The 25,384-nt window shown below is 32.4% G+C and overlaps 2 protein-coding genes and 1 long non-coding RNA gene across 12 annotated transcripts in view; 2 read left to right on the forward strand and 1 right to left on the reverse strand.

Moving 5' to 3' along the window:
• The window catches only part of LOC146995541 (E3 ubiquitin-protein ligase HECTD1-like), a 308,521-nt gene extending 302,920 nt beyond the window's left edge, over window positions 1-5,601 (forward strand). For both annotated transcript variants that reach the window (XR_015043132.1, XM_085824331.1), the window contains exon 2: window positions 4,973-5,601. Coding sequence is in view for 1 of the 2 variants with exons in the window: in XM_085824331.1 (XP_085680457.1) it covers window positions 4,973-5,539 (567 nt within the window). In the remaining variant the exon portion in view is untranslated. The remainder of the gene's footprint in view (window positions 1-4,972) is intronic.
• The window catches only part of LOC146995544 (uncharacterized), a 328,926-nt gene that overhangs the window by 56,200 nt on the left and 247,342 nt on the right, over window positions 1-25,384 (reverse strand). For 6 of the 9 annotated variants that reach the window (XM_085824328.1, XM_085824320.1, XM_085824321.1 and 3 more), the window contains one exon: window positions 15,386-15,523. The exons of 2 other annotated variants lie outside the window; for them this stretch is intronic. In XM_085824328.1, coding sequence (XP_085680454.1) covers window positions 15,386-15,523 — 138 coding nt within the window. Of the gene's footprint in view, window positions 1-9,005; window positions 9,279-15,385; window positions 15,524-25,384 lie in introns of those variants that run through there. One more of the 9 variants, XM_085824329.1, reaches the window with a different exon arrangement.
• The window catches only part of LOC146995545 (uncharacterized), a 50,679-nt gene continuing 46,158 nt past the window's right edge, over window positions 20,864-25,384 (forward strand). Inside the window, exon 1 of the long non-coding RNA XR_015043134.1 lies at window positions 20,864-21,270. This is a non-coding gene — a long non-coding RNA (uncharacterized LOC146995545). The remainder of the gene's footprint in view (window positions 21,271-25,384) is intronic.

Here is a 25,384-nt window from a genome sequence, read left to right on the forward strand (position 1 = left end):
TAAATTTTCAAAAAACGGCCCAGGCGAGGCATAGCGGCGACTACAGCCTTGCCCTCCAATTCTCGTCGCCTTTTTGTTAGAGATGCGCGCACAAATGTCAACTTCCTCATCGACACGGGTTCTGACGTATCTATAATTCCAGCAACAGCATTGCAAAGGCGAAATCGCATCCAAATGACCCTTTCAGCAGCAAACACTACACCAATTTCCGTCTACACTAGCCAAAATCTCTCCTTAGACTTAGGTTTAAGACGCATATTCAGATGGACCTTTCTTGTCGGCAGTGTTTCAACCCCTATTATTGGTGCAGATTTTTTGTATAATTTCAACTTGATGCCTAACCTCCACACAAAAAGATTAATCGACGGTAACACTAATCTTGGCTCTAAATGCAGTTTACGAGTTAGTGCAATACATTCAATAAAGACAGTATCTGGCGACAGTATATACCATAAATTATTATTAAAATTTCCAGAAATCACAAAACCACCCCGTGCTGACCAAGAAATTAAGCACACAGTAGTGCATCACATCCAAACCACAGGACCTCCCGTCACTGCTAAAGCACGACGTCTTGCCCCAGACCGCCTACGAATCGCCAAAGAAGAATTCCAAAATATGATAGAATTAGGCCACATTCGTCCTTCAAAAAGTAACTACGCATCACCTTTGCATATGGTCCCTAAAAAGGACAGCACGGAATGGCGTCCTGTAGGAGATTACAGAGCCCTCAATGCACAAACAATAAAAGATAATTATAACATTCCTAATATCTTAGATTTTACTTCTGAACTACATGGCTGCAAAATTTTCTCGTACCTTGATTTAATTAAAGCCTATCATCAAATCCCTATACATCCTGATGATATCCACAAAAGTGCTATAATCACCCCCTTCGGCTTATTTGAAAGCTGTCGCATGCAATTTGGCCTATGTAACGCTGCAGCCACATTCCAAAGATTCATCGATGAAGTTACTCGAGATTTAAAATTTGTTTATGCATTCGTAGACGATATATTAGTAGCATCTAAATCTGAGGAAGAGCATATCTCGCATCTAAGAATACTTTTTGAAAGATTGCAAAATTATGGCCTTAGCCTTAAACCTTCTAAGTGTGTTTTTGGTGTTTCCTCAATAAATTTCTTAGGTGTCAAAGTATCTGAAGAAGGAACAGAACCCCTGAAAGATAGAGTAGACTGTATTTTGAATTTTCCTAAACCTACTACCATAATTCAATTAAGACGCTTCTTAGGTCTATTCAATTTCTATAGACGTTTCGTTCCTAGAGCAGCACACATATTAGCACCCTTAAATAAATTTTCAGAAGGTATCAAAAATAATAAAAAGAGCAGAAAACCTAAACAAAACGATCCCAAAGAAACACTTCAATGGTCTGAGGCTAGCGAACAGGCATTTACAGATGCCAAAAATTCACTAGCTACCGCAACTCTTCTTCGTCACCCAATTCCAGGAGCCAAACTTAGTGTTTGGGTTGATGCCAGTGACCTGGCAGTTGATGGTTCCTTGATGCAACTCAACACAACCAACTGGGAACCGATTGCATTCTTCTCTGTTAAGCTCACCAACAGTCAACAAAAATTCTCCACCTATGATCGAGAACTATTGGCCATTTACACTGCGGTGAAGAGATTCCGGCACATGCTCGAAGGTCGGAACTTTATCATTTTCACTGATCAAAAGCCTCTTATCTACGCCTTTAAGCAAAATTCAGAGAAGTGCAGTCCGCGCCAATGGCGTCGACTTGATTTCATTTCTCAGTTTAGCACTGACATTCGTCATACCAGTGGTGTTAATAATAGCGTTGCAGATGCATTATCCAGAATTGAGATAAACAACATCTCAAATTCCTCATTTCTTGATTTTGAAGCCTTTAGTCACGCTCAGAAAGCTGATGATTTACAAAATCTGCAAAACAGCAATCATTCACTAGAAATAAAGTCCATGCCCAGCCCAGTGTCAGCAACAGAACTCATCTGTGATGTATCAACCGGAATTCCAAGACCTATTGTGCCAGCATCTTTTCGTAAAATAGTGTTTGACCATTTTCAGAACCTCTCGCATCCAGGAACAACAGGATCTTGCAAATTAATTTCTGCTCGCTATGTTTGGCCCAATATGAAAAAGAATATTAAAGACTGGGTAAAAAGTTGTGATGCATGCCAGCGATCCAAAGTTCACAAACACACAAAAACACCTCTGGGTACATTTGCTACACCAGACGCACGATTTTCTCATCTGCATGTGGATTTAATCGGACCCTTGCCTCCTTCAGAGGGCAAAATGTACTGCCTCACCATCATCGACAGGTTCACCAGATGGCCTGAAGTGATACCCATCGCTGATATGACAGCAGCAACAGCATGCAGAGCCTTGTTCGAAGGATGGATATCCCGCTTTGGATGCCCATCTACCATCACCACAGATCAGGGTCGCCAGTTTGAGTCACCTCTGTTCAGTGAGCTCACACAAATTATGGGAACAAGAAGAATTCGTACTACAGCCTTTCATCCCCAAGCAAATGGCTTAGTAGAACGTTTTCACAGAGTCTTGAAAAATTCTTTAAAAGCCCATGAAAACCCAAGATGGACTGAATCATTACCAACAGTTCTCCTTGGCATTCGAGCTGCTGTTAAAACAGACATACAAGCATCAAGTGCTGATCTTGTGTATGGAACTTCACTAAGACTTCCAGCAGATTTATTTTCCCAAAGTGCCCAAAATACAACTCCATCTTATGAGTATGTGCAGAAACTCCAGGCACAAATGCAGCAGTTAAAGCCATTTCCCAACCAAAATCACCAAACAAGAATCTTTGTGCACCCAGAATTGCAAAAGTGTACACATGTTTTCCTTCGTGTGGACAAAATAACACCACCGCTCACTCAACCATATACAGGTCCCCACAAAGTCATAAGTCGAAGCGACAAAGTTATAAAAATATCCATAAATGTCAGGCAAAGCAATGTTTCCCTAGACAGAGTGAAACCTGCATTCATGTATAATGATGAAATACAACAAATTCCTCACGAGCATGAACCTAAAGTCCCAGGAAATACTACTGGAAACTCTGTCAACAATTCCAAAACCACAAAATCTGGATGAATTGTGAAATTTAGCAAGAGACTCATCACAGAAATTGGTTAACTTGATCATAATTACTCTTGAGTTACTCGATTTTCAATGTTCATCATATCACAATTATTCTCTACAAATTTCAGAACTGAAAAACCTTTATTTTCATTTATTCATGTCAATTAGATTTAACCTGTATTACTTTATTTTGTTTTCTACTTTTATTTAATTTCATGTATGTAAGTGATTTCAGCAACTGACACAACCCAGCATCCCAATTCCCTTTTGTTTATGCTATGTATGTGTAAATACTGTCGTTCTTTCACTTCGCTTGTTCACTGGGGGGATACTCTTGTTGTGGTTTATCTTATTTGAAAAAGTCTAAAAAAATATCATACCAATTTAACCCCAGAACAGCTGAGAGATGGCAGCATATAATTACAGACCACAAAATTCTATCCCAAGATTCTCAAGGAGAGAGTCAGTCGTCGAACGCGCGCGATGGTGCACGTGTGTAGTTTGGAGGTGAAGATGAAATAAAAATTGTTAGGTTTGAAATGTTGAATCTAATTTGATCTTCCTAAATAATTATCATAGATTCTTAACAGATATTTCACTTGTCACACAGAAAAAGAAAACTCAAAATAATTTTCAATTTTTTTCTTAAAATTATCCATTTGCCTTATAAAATAAATATTTAATTAAACTAAATTTTAAAATTTACATTTCCATGTGCATATTATGAAGATTATTATTATTTTATATATACATACTGTATATATAAAATATGTAGACCCAGATTTAGACTAAGCCTCATATACATTTACTTCTCCCCCCCCCATTTCTTCTTTCTTGGTCTGGTTCAATCCACAGTAAAACTGGCATAAATTTTTTTTTATGCCAGTTTTACTGCATCCTTTCCTTTAAAAGTACATCCTTTCCTCGAGTTTCTAACGACGTTTTGTTCCTAATGACCATTTCCTTGTTGCCCTAAAAATATGCTTATTTTGCTAAATGGTTTATCCAGTTCTAACTGTTTGCATGTATCATATAATAACAGAGCTGTGACAGACACATATACTAGTGTTAAAATATTTTGTTCTTGATGTGAAATGCCATTCATGTTACAATACTGAGGATAATAATAAAATTTACATGTCTTTTTTTTATTATATGCTTGCCTACCTACTGAATTTAATTTTATATTATCATTTTTATTTTTCAAAATTGTATTTTAGAACGCCCCTCTCATTCTTTAACTTCATTTTTCTTTACTTTGAAATTCTTCATTTGAGACATATACAATTTCCTCCAATTTTAGTACAAAATCGAGGGGAAAAAAAAAGTACCTGGAAAATCTCAGTAACGATGGTGAGGTCCAAATTAAGTTAGAAATTAAGCAATTCATTTCACAGCTGCATTTTCAGCAGTGAAATTTCTTTTAAGGGTCAAAAATGTTACAACTATTAGGTGTTTTGTTAGAAAAATTCTGTGCTTTAATAAATAAATGCATTATTTTCTTGACGAAAAGGAATTTCTAATAATGCTTTGTATCCATATTGTTAATTACTGGACATGCATTTGTTTTTTTTATTTAATTCAGTTGGGGAAATATTCAACCACATTTTTCTGTATATCTTGCATAGAGATTGCTCATATTTAGGGTTTTCATAGATGCTAACTCTACTGGTTTTCAATCACGTTACAAAAATCTCCAGTTTTTGAGATTTCATTGTTGACAGCTGTGGATTTTCTTCAGATGAAAAATAGACATTTTTATGACTTTATTGTTTATCAATTATTTTTGTATGCTTTTGTAATTTTTTTATTATTAAAATATTTTCCCTTTTACAAAGTTCTAAACTTTTTCTTTTTTCAGATTCACCTCACCGATGATATCGGAACAACATTATTGATGTTTGTTGTATTCAGATCTGCTTTCGACGAAATAAATTCAGGTAGTGAAAAATATTCATATGCAGATTTATTTACGCTCTTCATAGAACGGGGATGTGACGTTAATGCCACTAGGTTGGGTAGTACTGTTCTTCACTTGGCAGTTATCGAAAAACAAGAAATTTTAGTGCGAAAATTGCTCATTTCTGGAGCTGAAATCGACAGGCGTGATGAGTATGGTTTTACCCCATTGTTCTATGCATGTAGAAGAGGTAGCCAGAGATTTGTGGATTTACTTATAATTGCTGGTGCTAAATTATGCACACAGAATTGGAGAAATAATTTGATAATCTCTGGAAATGAAGAAAGCATTAAGATGCTTATATATATAAATGATAAATCCAAGCAGTGTCATACGCTGGAAAACTTGTGTTACATTAGTATCAGGAAAAGACTTCAGAATGTAGAAAGAGATGCCTTTCAACTGGGTTTACCTCCATTATTAATAAGACGCTTACAACTCAAAGACTGTTCTAATTATGTAGGATGATTATTCTAATTATGTATGATGTACTGAGTTGTAAAGTTTAATAAAGGGTAAAATATTGCTAAGTATGCATTTTCCTTTTTTGAGGGGGCTGAAATAACACTTCTTTTATTATTTTACATTCTTACAATATTTGCTGTCATAATTTATAAAAGTTGCGCTATATCTATAGTATAAACAAGCAAGAAGAAAGGTGTGCATATATCATATGTTAACAACAAAACAATGCACAAATGGAAAAGTTTGTAACCCAATAAAAGCACTTTTGTTATAAATAACACCAAGCAAGAAATAACATTTGCATGGAAGGAAAGCTTTTTTAGAATTATATTTAAATTATCTGCGACAATAAAAGCATGATCAAGTTTTCTTGCCAATTAACAGAACCAGTCCAGTCCTCCTGTATACAGATTTGGGAGATATTTTAAAATTTTATTGCCTTTTAGTCCACTTTCACATTACTTTGATTACCATTAAAAATTAACATGAGTCCGGCCTCTGAAAATTTACATCTTATTCAAAAATTACAAATCTTTGGATAAGATTACAATCACAGATACAAATCTTGTTCAAAGAGTTGAAGTTATATATTTAATTATTTATATGACTTATCGTTATTATCGTTGCTAGAATATTTTATTTTGATAATTATATTTTACTTTTATTGGAGCTGGAATAATGATTGCAGTTTGTGTTTTCCAGCAGTTAATTAATTAAACTAAAAAAGTATTGCTTCTTATCATCTTTCGTTTTTTAATATAACCGTTACATGAAATTAATTCAGTTTCAGAATCCTTACTTCTTCAGAAATATTTGCAAGAAATTTCTGAAACAAAGTATACAAATGATTTCAAATGCTAAAAACTGAAAAATTCGAATAACTAGATAAATAATTATAAAATAATACAGCAAACAATTTTTAATGCCTAATCTTTTATACCTAATTCATTTTTAAAGCATCAACAGTCCAAGTCTTCTCAATTTTACTCACAAGATAAATATGTATTACTATTATTTTGGCGTGTGTTTTGGGGTTTGGCTGTATTATGAAACGCTAATACCACACAACGTAAATTGTTGGTACATCACATGATATTCTTCCGAGATGTGAAGAACACAAGTCCGGCCCACTCAGTCTCTTTCGTGCAAGGTCCAAAGAAGCCACTATTGAGATTGATGGAAGAAATTTTTTTTTTGTTAAAGTATATTTTGCCAAACAGATCTCTTCTAAATATCTGATATCACGTAATAGAAAATAAGGTAGAAAAGAAATCTCATAGTTTTCTGAATAGAAGCTCAACGTTAAGATAGGATAATCATTCTTTTTATAAATAACAGAGGTCGCTTTCAACACAAGTGCCTCAACAAATCACTTTGCTGTTAGTTTTCTATCGCTGATATCTGTCACCGTTTTTCCTTTATACAGAACAACATGTCTCAGGTATTATAATTATGATACTAAAAAGATTTTTTAGAAAGTTTAAGCATTCATCCAATAACCATGTAAATCACAGCTCAAAATAGCTCTTTAAGCTAAATCATTTAATAACAGGTAGCACATTGAAATTCGGACTGTCTCGTTTAACTAACCAAAACCCTCAAGTAACTCGAAACTCTCCTTCCCTCCGAAAAAGCCAACAGTAGAAACATTTCTAAGAAAACGACTCATGTTCCATATACAGAAATTTTGCCTGGGACCTAATAATAATTTAGAGTTGCTCTCTGAGTGTCATGTTTGTTTATACTCTTTTAAATTTTGTTCCACATAAATGTTTCCTCAGAATTGTTACAACATTAAGCATTTCCCCCCCCTAACTCTTATTCAGGTTCACTTGGCTCTAGAACTCAACAGCAGAAACTCAGTATAATCACGTATGTGTCAAAGTACTAATTACATCTCACTTGATATGAGCTGGTAAAGCGCGTGGAATGAAACGATATTTAAGATAGTAGGTGCTTGGAAATTTATATCGTTGGTCCTTTGGTATTTAATTAGGAAAATTCTCAAAGATCCATTGTGGAAGTATTTCAGATTACTGAGAATTACCTGCTATGTGCAGTATCCTTATATCTGCATCAAGGTATAAAACAGGCCCTTTAATTTCTCTTTCAAAGTTTCCATGTAAACGTGGATTGCAGATAAAATTCAACTAGTTTCAAAAGAATAAAACTTGCAAATTTATTTTGAGATTAGCGGAAGTACAAGTTGGATTGAGAGCAATGCATCTAACAGCACAGATCTGTAATACCGCTATAATCCTTCTCTAAAAACGATAAAAAAAAGTACAATTCACATTCATACATTTTTCAGTCTGATGCGATATGGAACCCACATAAAAATTTTCGATAGAAAAATAAGCTAATTCTGTTTCATTATATCAGCAACAATGGCACGCAGTTTTGAATGATTTTTGTTTTTCTTATCAAATAGTCCTAAAAGCTTAATTTCCATTCAATATTTCACCTATAATTAATTTTAGTTGATTAAATGTGGCAAAATCTTGACCTTTATTCATCAGAAATTAATAACATGAACAAACAAACATACATTCTTCTTTATATGTATAGATTTTGTAAAACTTACAAATTTTTATTAAAAAACTCCATGATTTGAAAGCGAGCGGTAGCAACACTTCGAAATAAAGCATTTTTATCTCCAAAGCTCGAGACTGTTGCCACTCGGAAAAATGTGTGCGAAAATCAGCGCTTTCAGAGTTTCTAATTAGTATGTCAGCTGATTAAATTCGAAAGAAGATGGGACCAGTCGAAATGACTTACCACGGATTTTTGGAATCGGGAATAATGTATTTAATGTTTGGCAATTCTATTTTTATTTCATTGTCAAACTTAGAAATTTTTTATTAATAATCTCTAGGATTTGATTGCGAGAGGGTTGCCACTCGGAAATATTAGGGCGAAAATTATCATTTTCCCAAGTTTTTAATTAATATCTCTGATTTTAGCTACTTCATTTTGGAAAAAAGTGGTGGTCGACCTTTGCAAGACCCAGAAAACAATTGTAGAAAGTTTGGTGAGAAACGCACAAATTTTCTTCTTTATATATATAGATGGTGTGAAAACAGAGTTGTTGTGTTATCCAGCTACATTGACCTATGAGCAGCCGTGCAATAATGATGCTGAACACTGGTACTTCGACCTGAGCTCGATTCTAGACAGACGGGCTGATTGCATCGGCGTTTTCATGATTTGTATACAGTTTAAGGAATATACTAGCTAGTTTCCCTTAAAACTCCTTCCAAGAAGACATTTCCCCTTAGGCAGACAACCCATGCATGCTTTGTCGTAATCAAATAATATACATATTATGTTACACAAATCATTTTGCCAGTGGGTATATTTTTGTCTTAAAGATATAAATTGAACGAATAGAAAACCTCATTACTTGCAACCGTAATGTATAATCAATACATTGTAAATAAAGGTTTCTCTTCGACAGACTTTCTTCAACTACATATAATTAAGTAAATATTTATTTGCTTGTATAATACACTGCTGACAAAAAATTGACAAGAAATGCAATTTTGAACGTTAAATAAGTACTTGAATTTCATTGCCATTGCAGAAAGGAATACTGAAGTATCATACAATATTATCAACGCAACTGGATATTCTTCACAACTACACATCAACAGCATTCAGGGCAGAGATACTTTCTTGATTTGAAAAGATGTGTCAAATAATGTTGCATCTTGAAATTTTCCAAAACAGATAAATACGTCATCTTGAAAGACCCAAATAGAATAAAAGTATTATTTTAAAGCTGAGAAATGTAAACTTAAAGTACATGGGCATTTGGCGTTAAAAACTATAAACGGCGAATCACTTTTCAAATTGTTCCCACCCAATATTATCGCCCTATATTATATTTAAAGAAATTAAATAGTGAAGAATCTGCATAAATGTATGTATATTCCTCGCACTGTAAAATAGCGTAACCTAAAGCCATTGAAATTTGGAATAACGTAATCTTCCATAGAATATGGGTATGTGGAAGCCCTAGTTTGAATTTGAAATTTGTTTTATTATCAATTTCTTGTTCAGAAACACTTCAACGTGTTATTGACCAAAACACTAAACGATTTGAAGCAAGTAGTGGCAACACTGTGCGAAAGAAAAACATTTTTATCTCCAGGGCATGAGACTCTGTATCGGAATTTCTAAAGATATACTCATTTAAAAATTATTTTGTGATATTGCTGTTGAACTGAGTTTCATGGTTTGAATACAAAGAACATGATATTTAAAAAATAAGGAAAACGTTAAAAAAGTAATTTAACGCAATTAAATTTTTAATTAATTTAAAATCTGAAACCTTTGAATTTTTTTTCTTACTGCTTTTAACCTTTTTTCCACTTTTCACTTCACCATATTTCTTCATTCGCCTCATATACTGGTGATTATTTTATTGTCGGCACACATATGCAGTTTCCAGTGACATAATAATTGTTACTAATGCTGAATACTGTAATTTTTTTATTTCATTTTACGTAATATTGACTTTCATAGACCAATATGGTCTTTCGTTGTGTTTTGCATTGGAACGCATATATATTATACGAATCACAGCCAACTTATAAGGAGATTTTGAAGTATAGAAGATATTCCTCGTTGAAATCGTCTCTGTTAAAGACAAGTCTGAAAATGCGAATGTCGTCCGTTTTCAGACATACAAAGATAAATTTTGAAACATTTTAGAAAATTATCGAACAGTTTTGAATCGAGCATGAATAGTTATTGTACAAAACTAAGCGGAGAGATTCCAGATGAACGTTGAAATAACCAAAGAAATAGTAGAGCAGGTATTAGTGCAATCGCGATGCGCATGTGAAGGGTCACAGAAATATGGCTCCACACTTAACCATTGCAGTCGCAGTTCAAAGCTGGCTTTCAGCATAATAAACCTCATACAAATGGCAACCACTTCAATCGAAATGAACATTAATTCATTATTTTCTCAAACTTCGAAAGTAACTCAAATTTTATGGGGTCTAATCATTGCCGCTGAATTTATTATAATGTTTTATGTATAAAATGTCAAACAAGTCAGCAAATTAACTCGATGTTGTTGCCATTACTTTAATGTAGGGTTCTTCAACCCGTAGCCCGCTGAAGGTGTTTTAGTGGCCCCACATTTGAATTTGAAGAAACATTGAAGAATTTTTGATTTCAAGAAAACTTGCCTTGTCAGCTTTTTCTCGTAAAAAAAAATCCCTCCTATTCTTGATATTTAAAACATTTTATTGACATGCCTCATATTATTTGAGGTAAAATTTTCTGAAAATGACGAATTTTAGGCAGTTTGCCTTATTTGCAACGGCAGTGTATCTGTGATGAAGGAATACAACATTAAGAGATATGATACTAAGCACAGTGAGACACATTCTGCACTGGAAGGTCATTTTCGAAGTGATAAGGTGAGTGAATTAAAATCAAAACTAAATTTTCAGCAGTCTTTCTTCACCACAGCGAATAAAGAATATGAAAATAGTGTTCGTGTTAGTTACGTAATAGCAGAAAAATTGCTAAGGGTGGAAAACCATTTTCTTATGGAGAATTTCAAAAGAATGTCTTCAGAGTGCAGTTGATGTACTTTGGCTTTCGAGTCATATCGAATATTAGCTTGTCTGGTGTGACAGTAGCCAAGCGCATATAGGATCTCGCAAGAGATATATTCAGAAAATTAAAATGTAAATGCAAAAAATTTGAGTCTTATTCTGTAGCGATAGATGAATCGACAGATGCAACAATTTAGATATTGCACAAGTAACCATTTTTATTCGTTGCGTTGATAGAGACTTCACAATAGTAGAGGAATAAGCCAGAGTTGTTGCACTTAAAAGTACAATACGAGGAATGGATTTATATTCCAGTCTGACACAAACTTTGGATAAACGTAATGTTGACTTCGGTAATATATCTGCTATAACCACGGATGGTGCTACATCTATGACTGGAGACAAAATGAAATTAAGAACATTACTCATATCTCATATGAAGGCTAGTGGAAATAATACTATGATGATTTTCCACTGCATCATTCTTCAAGAAAATTTGTGCAAGAAGTTATTCTCAAACTTTGAACAATGTGATGAGTGTTGTTGTAAAAGTGGTTAATTTCATTCGGTCTAGAGGACTTAATCACAGGTAATTTGAACAGTTCTTGATTGATTTGGAAGCTGAATATGGTGATGTTGTGTATTATGTGGAAGTACCTTGGTTGAGGCCACTCTTGTTTGATCTTGTCCACTCTTGAAGAAAGATGCTTCAGCGTCTGTTTTGTTTGAAGAGCGAAATTCAACAATTCATGGAATCTAAAGGAAACTCTATTCACGAGTTCAGTGATGAGATATGGTTGAGAGACTTTGCATTTCTTGCAGACATTGCAGGTCATCTCAATGATATGAACTACCGCTTACAGGGAAAAGATCTACCTATATTAATTTAGAAGTCAAACAACGAAAATCAGCGTTATATTTTCAAATATCGCAGGACTAGTTTCGATGGTTTTACCGAACCATCATATTCAGCTGCAAAAGAGCAAATGAACGAGATAAGATATAATGAAAACATAAGACAAGAAAAGCCAGGACAAGAAACAAGCTACTGGCGCCATCTGTTGAAGAAACCAGAACTAAAACATAATTTCTTTAAAGGCTGAAGGCATGTGGATTGGAATCAGGGTCATTAACTAGAACAGAAAGATTTTTTTAATGTGAAATGCCTCTAGAAAATCCAGTTCACCAATGGAAGATGCTTTTTGAATAATTTTGGCAGCAGAAACATTTAAATTGTGATTTTCATACCAACAATGTTGGGCAACAGAAGACTTCTGTGTTTTCTTCTTCCTAACATATGCCTCATGTTCTTTAACGCGAAATTTTAAGGCTCTCTTAGTTTGGGCGATGTAATTTAAACCAAACTGGCAAGGAATCCTATAAATACCCCAGGAATTCATATCCGGAATGGGATCCTTGAGTAAAGAACTCGGAATTTTATTGATCGGAGAATAAATGACCCGAAAGTCAATTTTCTGCAAAATACGTGCAACCTTATAGCCAATTGATGGAAAGAAGGGAATGGCAACGGAATTTTTATAATCTCCTAAAACAAGAATGGGCTTTTTTGTGTGTTGAGATGAGAAGTTTTTAACTGCTTCATTAATAATGTTAGGTGAAAAGCCCCTGTCAATAGCTATCGCTTTTAAATAATTTAGTTCTTCATCAAAGGATAGTTTGGAGGAGCAAACTTGAAGAGCCCGGAAAACATAGGAATAAAATGAAGCTAACTTTTGTTTAGTCGGATGACATGATTTGAAGTGAGGTGGAAGGCTTCAGTAAACCGTAGTACTGAAGATGGATGTGTTTTGCGTGACTAGAGTGTCGAGAAACGGAAGAGATTTTCAAGTCTCAAGTTCAAAAGTGAATTGAATAGCAGGATCAATGGAATTCATTGTTGAAAGAACTTTATTTAAATCATCTTTATTACCTTCAAACAGGGTAAAAGTATCGTCTACTATATTTGTTCGACGTCTTATTGCGTCTTAATTAAAAGATCTACTTGTTCATAATCTTTGTTATATTGTAAAAAGCTTTTAATACAAAATTAATCCTCTGGGAAAGTCAATAGTTAAATAAGAATCCCACTCACTTTTCTAAAATTGGTGGAGTGTGCAAAGAACTCTACAGCGTGGAATACAAATAATTATGTACAATGCATTTCAAATTTCAATTCAAAAGCAGATTTTGTGATTTTCGTAAAAATGAAATTAGATTGTTCTCCTTACCATTTTCAGTAGACGTTGCAAGTGTTTCACCTGAACTTCAATTAGAATTTATAGATTTAGAGTGTGACTGCAGTAAAACACAAGTTTCTTGAAAATCCTACACTAATTAATTTTTATTCGAAGTACGTGACCGAAGACAAGTATCCAGGGAATTCGTAAACATACACACTTCTTGTCTTCTTTCTTTGGCAGTACCTACATATGTGAACAGCTCTGTAGTAAAATTAAAATCCTAAAATCGAAAACAAGAACACGGCTGACAAACAGACATTTGGAGGAAACTCAGCAAGACAGATTAAACCGGATATTGAAGCTCTAATCAAGCAAAAACAACGTCAAATTTTACTTTAAAACTAAAGTATCTACCATATCCCGCCAGTAATGTAATTTGTTTTCTTTTTTTATTGTAAATGCATTTTGTAACATCGTTCCGTACAATCATCTTTACGCTTTTTTTTTCATAGTTAAAAAAAAGTTCCAAAACGTTTTAATTCAATTTCCATTTGATGTTTTGGTTCCAAAAAGTCATATATATATATATATATATATGCAAATCTGTAACACTATATCTTTGGCTAGAATGAGTTATAGTCTTACAAAACAAAGCTCCCTTTTTTATAAATTTTCAGACTACACTATTTTTTTGTCAGACACGTGGCCCGCGGATCTTTATGAATTTATCCATGTGGCTCTCAGGCGTGAAACGTTGAAAACCCCTACTTTAATGGAAACATGAAATAATACAAAATTTTAATTTCTTAAATAAATGTTTGATTTTTCTTATCAGATATCGTAAGTGACAGGCAGTGGCGGCTTGCCATATGGATCAGGCAAATGACTGATTTGCAAGTTCATCATTAGATGTGGGAATTAAAGCAAATATGTGGAAATATATTAGTAATTAATTTATCTAGCTTAATGAGCTGCATGAGGTCTTCAGGTGGAGAGGTAAAGTGTGATATTCTTTGGGGAGGAAATCCCATCAGTCATGAAGTTCGTAATTTCTTGATCCAGAGGGTTGTTAGCTGGAAAAACGTTTGGCTTGAACTGATTTTTGAGAGAGTTGGCAAAAAGCTCTGCTTTTTCTTAATCAGTGCAAGCAGTATTCTTGTTTCTGGCAAATATTTTAAAATTTAATGGGGACAGCTAAAGGTTTTTCTTTGAAAGGAAATATAAGCAGTATTGATATTTGAAATCACTTTCAAACTTCTATAAAGTTAAATGTTTGATATAAACACTCTATTCACTTCTCAACCCGTAGTAAACATGTTTCAGTCAAAGAAAAATAATCTGCAAAATTATTTTAATTGTAGATATTGGAAAAAGTAATTCTTCCATAAAACAAAAAATATTTTAGATTCCCATTTTTAATGACTTTACATGGAAAAGAACATTACCATCTTATAAAAGCATGTCATATATCAGTATAATATAAAAATTCACTTTCCTAGAAGGACATAAAATCTGCAAAAATTTCCAATGCTGTTATTTTATTTATTTTAGATATCATAGACCAAGAAGAAATTGCAGCATCTCAGATGCTCATTTAAATCGTCAAATCGTTTTTCCTAGAGAACTACAGTAGTCCCTGAATACAGTTGCAATACATTTTGCAACTGTATTAAAAAAAAATGGCACTCAAAAGTCAAATTTAGCATCATGTAAAACAAAAAAGTCTGTTTTTAGCATGCAAAAATTCCACAAAAATTCATAAATTCAATTCAACTCAATAGAAAAAGACTTTCATAAAGGATTTAAGAAAAATGTCTTATTTATGCAGTTAGGAAGCATCTTGTGTCAAATCATAGTCCTTTCTCAGCACAAGGGACAAAATTAATTTAATAACAAAGGAATTCTGGAATGCTTGTTGCTAGTTTATGAAAGATTCCCTATTAACGCAATTTGAAATTAACCAGGCCTTTTCTAAAAAGAGTTTGTTATTGAGAAAAGATGGAAAAATTACTATTCCAAACGTTTAGCTTATAAAAGAAAGCTGTTCATGAAAAGTACAAAAAGAAAAAGTTAAAATAAAGTATTAATTTTACCCAGGTCGCTCCTTGGAGGCACATTTTGTGTCTCAGTCCCAACTCGAGGGGACATCGGTGGTGTCTCCTCTGGATCCTCACATCACCTCCTACGCCACCAGGTTTTGAAACGACAGGGAGTCTAACATCCTGCCTGGCCTAAATTACACAGTATTATATTATAATTCGTTTAAACAGAAGAATTTGTAAAGAATACTGTTCAGCAATTGTAAAAACTACAATATGAATTATAATAACATTAATACATACTCTTTTCTTACAGAAATACTCAATGGATCAAGAAAATAGTTAGCATCATAGAAATTAGAGATGAATTTATTAGCCCAAATGGGCCAATAGTCTTGAAATGCAATTTTTATGTTATTTTACTTTAACACATTTACTAGCCTATGGCCATTCGAAAAAATACAAGATAATTATGTTTTAAAGTTATTTGGTCTCCTACTGATGAATAAACTAAGACATTAAGAAACAGATTAATAATATTAATAACAAAGCAATAGATTAATTTTTTTAACTTTTGAATATAATTCAGTTAAATAAAAATTCACAATATAGCTAATTTAAAACATTTAATTCATGCAGAATTATTTATAATATATATTTTCTCCCTTTTTAGGTATAACCATTGTTCCCATGTTAGTCTAAACGCATATTCATCTAGCTGCTAGCACAGACTCTTCATCTAGTAATGCTACCGAATGCCAAAGATTCGTGTTACAATCTCGAAGCATAGGTCACTTCCATAACGTTCAATGAATGGTTTCTAAACATATTTGTCCCAGATGTCAAAAATTATTTAAGTAAAAAGGGATTGCCTTTTAAGACTCTTCTTTTAATTGAAAATGCGACTATTCATCTTCAAGATTTACAACACAAAAAATAGAAATTGTCTTTTTACCCAAAAAATACAACTTCCTTATTACAGCCATTGAATCAAGTAATAATTCCGACTTTTATGACATTGTATATCAAACAAACCTTTGGGTATATTTGAGAAAAAATGGAGAATGATGAATCTCTTACACTTATGGATGGCTTGGAAGAAATTTACAATCTTAGATTGTGTTGGACTGTCATATACTTAGATTAAACAATCAATGCTCAACACATGCTAGAAAGCAATATGGCTGGATGCTGCTAAAGATGAGAATGATAGATTTCCATTAGAGTATGAATATTCTCAGATCACTAAATTGGCCCAAACTATAGGAGGAGAAGGTTTTTGAGGATTTAGCTCAAGCACATATTGAAGAAAAAATGGTTGACGAAGAACTAAATGAGGATGAGTTAACATGATTCCCGAAACAAATAAACATGACGAAGACCAATTCGTACCAGCTGCATTCACAGCTAGAGTCATCAGCGTAGGACTTGAATTGGGAAGAAAATTAGGTATCATTTTTTGCAATATGACGCAAATGTTGAACGAGCTCTTCGATTCCAATAGCAGCTTAGTAAGAGTTTAAATCAATATGAGGATGTTTACAAAGATTTAGGGGAAAAAATGATAGTATTTGTTTATAAAGCATAATTTTAAGTTTTAATATTTTGGCAACATTGATAGTAAATTGTAAAATGAATAAGTTAAAAATGTATCTGGAAGACGGAGAGTTTCATTATAACTTTCAGAACATTAATGTTGTTTAGGCTTAACAAAATCGCCAATTTCTCTAAGAGAAAAATTAGACTTGTATTATAATTAGTGAATATAAATCAGAAAATACGGCATATAATATGATAAATTTGAGTCATACAGAAAAATTAAGTGATGATAATTATTTTATTTGGGCCAACAGAATTGAAAGTGAATTAAAAAGTTTAAAAATATGGAGAAGTATGATAGAAGCTGATGAACCACCAAAACCATATAAAAAGGATGATGTTAATTTCGAAAATGAAATAAAAACTTGGGAAATATGGGATGATAATAACGCGATAGCAAGAAATATAATGAATCAAACTATGACAGCTCCACAAGCGTTAAAACATGCGAATGAAAAGAACGCAAAGAAGTTATGGGAAAAAATCAAAAATGAAATGGCGGCAAGAACAGACATTTCATTCATTTGGTGTATTTAATTATGGCAAAGCACACTAGGGCTATCTGCCTAAGAGGAGGGATGCCTTCGTGGAGAACTTTCTAAGGGAAACTGGCTCGTATACATGTTACACATGGGGAAAACCACGAAAACGCCCATGCAGCCAGCCCGTTCGCGGGATTCGAACCTCGGACCGAACTACCAGTGTTCAGCGACTTTACTGCTCGGCTGCTGGTGGGCCCACAGCAAGAACAGAAGATATTCAAATCAAATGTAGAATAGAATTAGTTCAACTGAAAATGACTCAAAATGAATCAGTAGATGATTATATGAATAGAGCTGTAATTCTAAAGTAAAAGTATTCAAGTTGGAGATGAAATAAGAGATAAAGAATTAATTTACTTCATACTAGAAGGACTTAGAAAGGAATTTGATGTTAAAATTATTAAAAGCAATAAAGAGAAAGATCTAGCTTCAATTAGACAAGCTTTAAAAGAAACAGAAGGAAAAAATAAACAAAGAGGAAAAGAAATAGAAGTAAGTTCTAAGGCAAAAGAAAACTGGATAAAATCGAAATATGAAAGAAGATGCTTTAATTGTGGAAAATTAGGACAATTAATAAAAGAATGTCGAAATAATAATAATATTATAAAATGCTTTTGCTGTGGAAAATTCGGCCACAAATCAACTGAATGTAAAATGAAAACTAAACAAAAACACCGACAGCAGAGAAATGTAACAAATAAAACTTATAGAATGTCAAGGAAAGAGAATATGAATCAGCTACATGCTTATTTGAAGTACCTAAGAAAATAGAAAGCACATATCTTAATCAAGATAGAAATGATGGAAAGAATAAAATAAATGAACAACAGAATAGAAAAATTAAATGGATTATTGATTCAGGAGCCACATCTCACATGGCAACTAATAAAGAAATATTTACTCATTTTAAAGATGAAGAACGACAAATAATGACGGCTGAAAAAGGGGCCATGATCAAATAGAGTTGTATTGGTAACATTAAAATGCAAACTGATAGAAATAAGAACTGATAGAAAATGTTCTGCAAGTACCGAATTTAAGGGAAAATCTGCTGTCAGTATCAAAAATTGTAGATCATGATTTAAAAGTAATTTTTATCAAGAATAAAGCAGAAGTGATCATAAACAGGGAAACATTCTATATATAGCTAACAGAAATGGAAATAAATTTGAAGTTGAAGGAAATATTGTTGAAGAAGCTAAAATTAGTTATGTTAATGATGTACTATGGCATCAGAGACTAGGTCATATAAATTATCAAAGGCTGATAGAAATGAAAAAACACTCATCGGTCATTGGGTTAGAAAATGTAAAAATTTCTGAAAACAATTGTCAACCTTATACATTAGGTAAAATAACACAAACATCTTATAAAAGTGTGAAATTTAAGCAATCTGAAGATATTTTAGAATTATGGCACATAGATTTAGTTGGACCAATTAAGAAATCAATAGATGGAAGCTGTTATTTTTTAACAGTGGTAGATGATTACAGTAATTTCATATTTGTGATAACAATTGAGAAGAAGAGTGAAACTTGAGAAGCTCTAATCAAACTTATCATTCAAGTAGAAAGACATACAGGAAACAAACTAAAAAGAATTCGTAGTGATAATGGTAGTGAGTTTTTAGCTAAAAATATAAGTTTTTTTTTTTTTTTTTTGAAAAAATGGGAATTAAACATGAACTTACAACGCCTTATACTCTGGAAAGTAACGAAAAAGCTGAAGGTTTTAATCGTACTATAATTGAATCTGCTAGAACTATGTTAATTGATGCAGAATTACCGATAAAATTTTGGTCTGAAAGCGTTAAGGTAGCTGTACATGTGAATAACAGGAGTCACAAAAATGATAAAAGGTTTACACCACATGAACTATATAAAGAACGCAAGCCTAACATTACTTATCTTACAAGATTTGGATGTGAAGCATATGTTCATATAAGACGAGAGAAACATAGAAAGATGGATCTAAAAGCTAAAAAAGGAATTATGATAGGCTATAGCATGAAGAGAAAAGCATACAAAATTTATAGCCCTGAACTAAATAAAATTCAAGAAGTGAGGGATGTAAAATTTGATGAACAGAAACATAGATCACCTTTACTAAAAGAAAATTATTTAAAATTCGATAAAAATAAAATATTAGAAGAACTTATTATTTTTTATAAGGAACAAACTAATGGAAATGTAAATAATTCAGAAATAACTGACAGATACTATAGAGAAGATAATACAACAGATGAAGAAGCTGAGAAAATTTTGCCATCCAACAGTGATGATGAACACGATGATAACAATTCATTGGAAAAGCCAACCGAGTATCCACAAATAAATGAAGAACCTGGAAATGATAGTCATGGAAATTCTGTACAGAAAAGACCAGCACGAACTATGAAGCCCCCAGAAAAATTAAAAGATTCGTGAGAAAAAGTCGGGAGAAATATATTGTAAATCGGATTGGCGGGAGAGCGGTCGAAAATCGGGAGTCTCCCGCCTAAATCGGGAGAGTTGGCAACTCTACATTTCACAAGTGATTTCAATATACACATTCCAAAATTTTCCAAAAAGTTAATGTGCATTGGATGTACACGTATTATGGTGTGTATTTTATAAACTATTTGTTATTCTTACTTATTCATTGCATTAAACAACAGTCTGTTTCTTATTCTATCTTACTGACACACACAGTTATACTTTATATTAGATAATTTTTATTTTTTGCCATTTACTGTTATGTTTAATGTTTATCAAAAGAAGCTTTAATGATATGCATGGACTGGTTAACAGACAAAAGCCCACAAAAAAAAGGCCCACTATGATAATTGACCATGCGACAAATACCCACAGCGATGAAAGCGCACATTGATAAAAGTCCACACAGATATAAGCACACGCCGATAAAAGGGGCTTATTTTTTTATTACTAAATCGTGTATTTATAATTTTAATTATAATAAATGGAGTACTCAAATCTGAATTTCAATGTTTCAAATATATGTCTAGTTTGTATTTTATCATTTCTTTATTTGTTTAATTTATTACATTGAAAGCAAACTTTATACTCTCTGATTAAGTGATTAGCTATAACGTTTGGATGATAAATCTGAAATTGCATTTTATTATTTATTTACTTATTTAACTTTGGTATGAGTATGTGAAAATGAAAAATATCATTGCGGAGTTTCTCACATGCCATTTTTAAGGTAATATGACTGAGATTAAATATAATTATGTTTCATTATTAAAACCATTAACTTTTTAATTAAAAACACTTGAATTTTATTTTTAGTCCAAAGGGATTTGAATCCCGAAGGACTATTAGTTTCGTTTTGGCATTTTGCGTCGGACTCATAAACGTCGGTTCACTTTTCAAACTGTTGCCACAAAATGTTAGAGTCCTGCATTATATTTGAAGAAATTAAATAATGAAAAATCTGCATAAATGTATGTATATTTCTCGTATTGTGATAAAACAATGGTACATAGAGTCATCGAATTTTGAATAACGTAATCCTCCAACGAATATGAGCATGTGGAAGACCAAATTTGAAATTTGTTTTATGATCGATTTCCTATTTTTTAAAACTTTGACGAATTTTTGATTAACAAACTCAAGGATTTCAAAGCGAGCAATGGCAACGTTGTGCAGAAAAAACATTTTTATCTCCAGCGCGTGAGTCTCTGTATCGGAAATTCTAAAGATATGCTCGTTTTAAAACTACGAGTATTTTGCGATATTGCTGTTGCACTGGATCTTATGGTTTAAGTGCGAGGAACATGATATTTGATAAAGAAAGGTAACACACAAAATGTTAAAAAAACTTGGCTAAGAGATACTTTATTCTTTACTTTAGACTGAGCTTATTATCAAAGTTTAAACATATTTCTCACTGAAAGCTTTTTTGAATGTAACAATTATAATTTGGTGATTTTCTAGAAATAGTTTCTTTTCGACTTCAGAATAAATTAAAATTGTCAGCTGACACCCTGTCAAAAAAATGAATTCCAAATGTAACCTCTTAATCTTTAAACTACAGCAATTCGGAATAGTGTTTTTAATTTTTATTTTATTTATTTATTTATTTTGGGTGGGGATGGAACAACTCTCAGAAGTCAGCATATCTACAAATTTAAGTAAAATCATCTCAAACTGTAGTAATAAATATGTAACATTTCATTAGAGATTGGGAAGATTATAAAGAACTATGCATATAATAACATCTAATAAAATTTTGTAACTACATAAATATATATTTATAGAGTCATCAAAGTTCATCGCTTTTAGATTCTAAGTATACATATTATATAAATTCATCATTCATTAATAGTATTATATATAGTAATAGAAAAATAGTATTAATGTTTCAAATTGTAATTTTTTAATAATTTCTCTTGCATTTGCTGTATATTTGTTCAAGATTTATGGATATCAGTTACATAACATGAAAAATACACAGAAACCAGCTAATCTTATATTACAGCTGATTGTGAAGGAACAATTACAGTGCTCTTAATTACAGTTATAGTGCTTTTAAATCTCCCTACGGTAAATAGCTGTTTTCTAGACATTAGATTAAATTAATTCCATTATCCATTAGAAAATAATTACAGTGAATTATATCTATTGAAGACATTTCTAAGAGGTCACCTTTTGAAAGAAACCTGTATTTTTTGTGAACATAAACAAACATTGCCAGTGAATATCACATTTCTAAGATCACCATATCTACAACCAAAATCCTTTAAAACCATGAACGGTTGCGTTATAGAGGGCTCGCTATATTTTTAATAAAACATGTACATCTTCGTTATACACTTGCTACATTTTGATTTTCTGTCAAAGCACAGGAACAGGCGTTCTATTTTTATTTAGAAGTATGTGAAATTGAAAAAAAAGACACTATATGACAAAAATGGAATTACATTCAAACACACACCTCTTGAACATGTCTGAAATTCATTATTCTGCTCAGAATAAATTTATCTAAAGAAAATGTTTAATAAATATTAGAACACAAAGGCTAACTTAGGTCAAAGTAGTAAGGGTCAGTTCGTTTGAATAATATCTTTTCTTAATCATAATGTGACTTTTCGAACATCGAATGAAATGGGAAAGACAGAATAAGTGCGAATGGCAGCAGACGAACGACACTATTTCAAACTCGGCATGAAAAGAGAACGGACGAAATGACACTAAGCCAAGGGAAGGCATGCCTTCGTGGAGGACATTTTAAAGGAAACTCGCTCGTACACATGTTACGCAAGGGGAAAACCACGAAAGTGCCCATGCTGTCAGCCTTTCCATCGGAATTTAAACCCCGGACCGAGCTACCAGTGTTCAGCGTTTTTTAGCATGGAGGTAGGAAAGGGAGGAGGGGCCATTCCGCGGTAGAAGTGAAGCACTGCTTTGAAGCTTAGGTCACCAGACGGGGTGTTCTTTGTTTACATTCAGAAGCTCGCTTGACAAGATTCTGATAGTATTTCGACACACGACAGTTCCATAGAAATCGAAAAAGGGACACTTTCGCATGAAAGAAACATTCATAGTGTGATGGATAATAGCAATTTGTATAGTTTACTGACATTTACGCAAAAATCGCATCTTGGTTATTTTTCGATAACTAACAACAGCGATTTTGATCATGAATTTGTTTTATAAAATTCTAAGCTGTTGCACTACAAAAATATAGATTTTAAGAAAATTGCTAAAAGAGTTCTGCCAAAATTTATTTTCTAGAAGATTTGAAAAGTTTGAAACTTGATGGCTAAATGTAAATATAAAATTATGTATGTTAAAATATTTGTAATTAGGCACATAGGTCAGATTAAGTTTTTATTAAATAGAGTAACGCATGCAAGGGCTATCTGCCTAAAGAGATAGATGCCATCGTGGAGGAATTTTGAAGAAAAACTGACCTTTGAGTGGGTATTAAAAATAATACTTATAATTTTCATTCAAATTATATTCATATATATTTTTTATGTAAAACTTTCGGGTGTATGCTAAATTAGTGTAAATTACTTTACACGAAAAATATAGTGAATGCACAGAAATTAAAGATTTGCACATGCCGGAAATGATAAATAGGAAATATGTATGGGTATTTATGCACGTGCTTGCAAAAAGCATATATCTGCCTTTGACAAAATACTTAAATATTCATTAAATTATTTATAAATGTATTTGAAATGAAGAATTTATTCACTTATAAACAACTGTGAAAGTACTGTGAAGAAATCTAATGATTAAATGTATCTAATTTATAATGATTATAAATGTTATCTAAATATATAATAACTTTAATATTGAATTGTAAACATAAATTGAAATCCTGTTGACAAATACGTTATAAAATTATTTAAGCAAGAATTGTTCGTATTGGAAAGCAATCTGCTAAAAGGTATTGTAAAGCAAATGCTATGAGATGTGCACTTAAGAACGTAATAAAGAGTTTTGGAATATGTATTGTTGAAATGAAGGGTAAAAAAAAAAAAAAAAAAAAAAAAATCTGATAAGTATAATTAAAAGAATTATTCCCTTTTCGCTAATTCCTAATAATTCTCTAATTTAAAATGAACCGAATAGAGCATTAATTATAAATTGTAACTTTGTATTGTACGGAAAAAGAACACTCAAATCCTTGAAGAGAACAGGAAAGATAAACAATAATTATATGTACTGTACGTAATATTTGCTCTGTTTGGCCTAGAAATATCTTAAAAAGGTTGTCGAGTTATACGGAATGTCTGGATATGGGGAGTCATGTTTGCGGGATTTAATTTTAATTAGATTTATACGCATTTTCGCAATCCATTTTGTTATCACACATTTAGAACATGGGTGTCTAAAGTACGCAAATTGTGAAAGTATTTAAATTTTTATTAAAAAAATAAATGTTTGAACTCGATTCGTTGGCATTTATTTTAAAATAAAAATTTAAATAAAAACATCTTAGTATGTCATGTTGATATGCAAAGTGACATTCAACTGAAAGAAAAATTTGAAATTTTTTTTTTACTGGAGTTTTATAAAGATTACCTACCCCGCGATAAATATCCTAATTTTAACAATCATGCTTTATTAATGTCTTCACTTATATTCGTGAACAATTATTTTCAAGAATGAAGTATACAAATATAGAACAAAGATCACTGACAAACATCCTGAAAATGCATTAACAATTGCTATCTCGTCTATTGAACCCGATATCGATTTGCTTGTTCAACAAAAGCAAATTCAACCATCTTCATTAATTCGAACTTTTTCCATTTGTATGAAATCCGAACTAAATGAAATGAAACTTTTACTAATTAATAATAACATAAATATCTAATTCAAATATTAATAAATTAATAATAAAAAGAAATTAATTTATTTTAATAAAACAACATAGAGCTAATTTTTATTTCAATTTGTTAAAAATATTGTACGTGTGGCCAGCAAATTTTTCTTTCTTTGCAATGCGGCCTCGCAAATTTTTATCCTTTACAAAGTGGCCCTCAAACGGTCCTAGTTTAGATACCCATGATTTAGAACAAGGAAGAGAAATTGAGCCATGTGGATTTATGTGTCGTCGACATCGTACCAAAAATCAAGAATATTTAAAAATGTTTGCTTCAAGAGACTGAAAACCGAACAAGTTATCGTTCCTAGAAAAAATATCTCTTCTAATACTATCACAAAATATGCGTGTTCCCTTCTGATACAATGCGAAGCATTGAAAATAATACAAGAAATGCGTTTAAGTGAAAATAGTAAAAGTACAGATTAGGCGGCTTTGGCGTGATGTTGGCGAAGTACACTGCGCAAAAACACAAAATGGGACACTTCCCGTATCTGCCGTTCTACTGAGCCGATTAACAAAATTCAAATTGCGTTTTTCATGTCTCGAAAGCGCGACTTAGGATACG

The sequence above is a fragment of the Stegodyphus dumicola genome, chromosome 9 (genome assembly GCF_044657685.1).
Source record: "Stegodyphus dumicola isolate Sdum_Otavi_A_Nest chromosome 9, ASM4465768v1".
NCBI classification, from domain to species: domain Eukaryota; kingdom Metazoa; phylum Arthropoda; class Arachnida; order Araneae; family Eresidae; genus Stegodyphus; species Stegodyphus dumicola.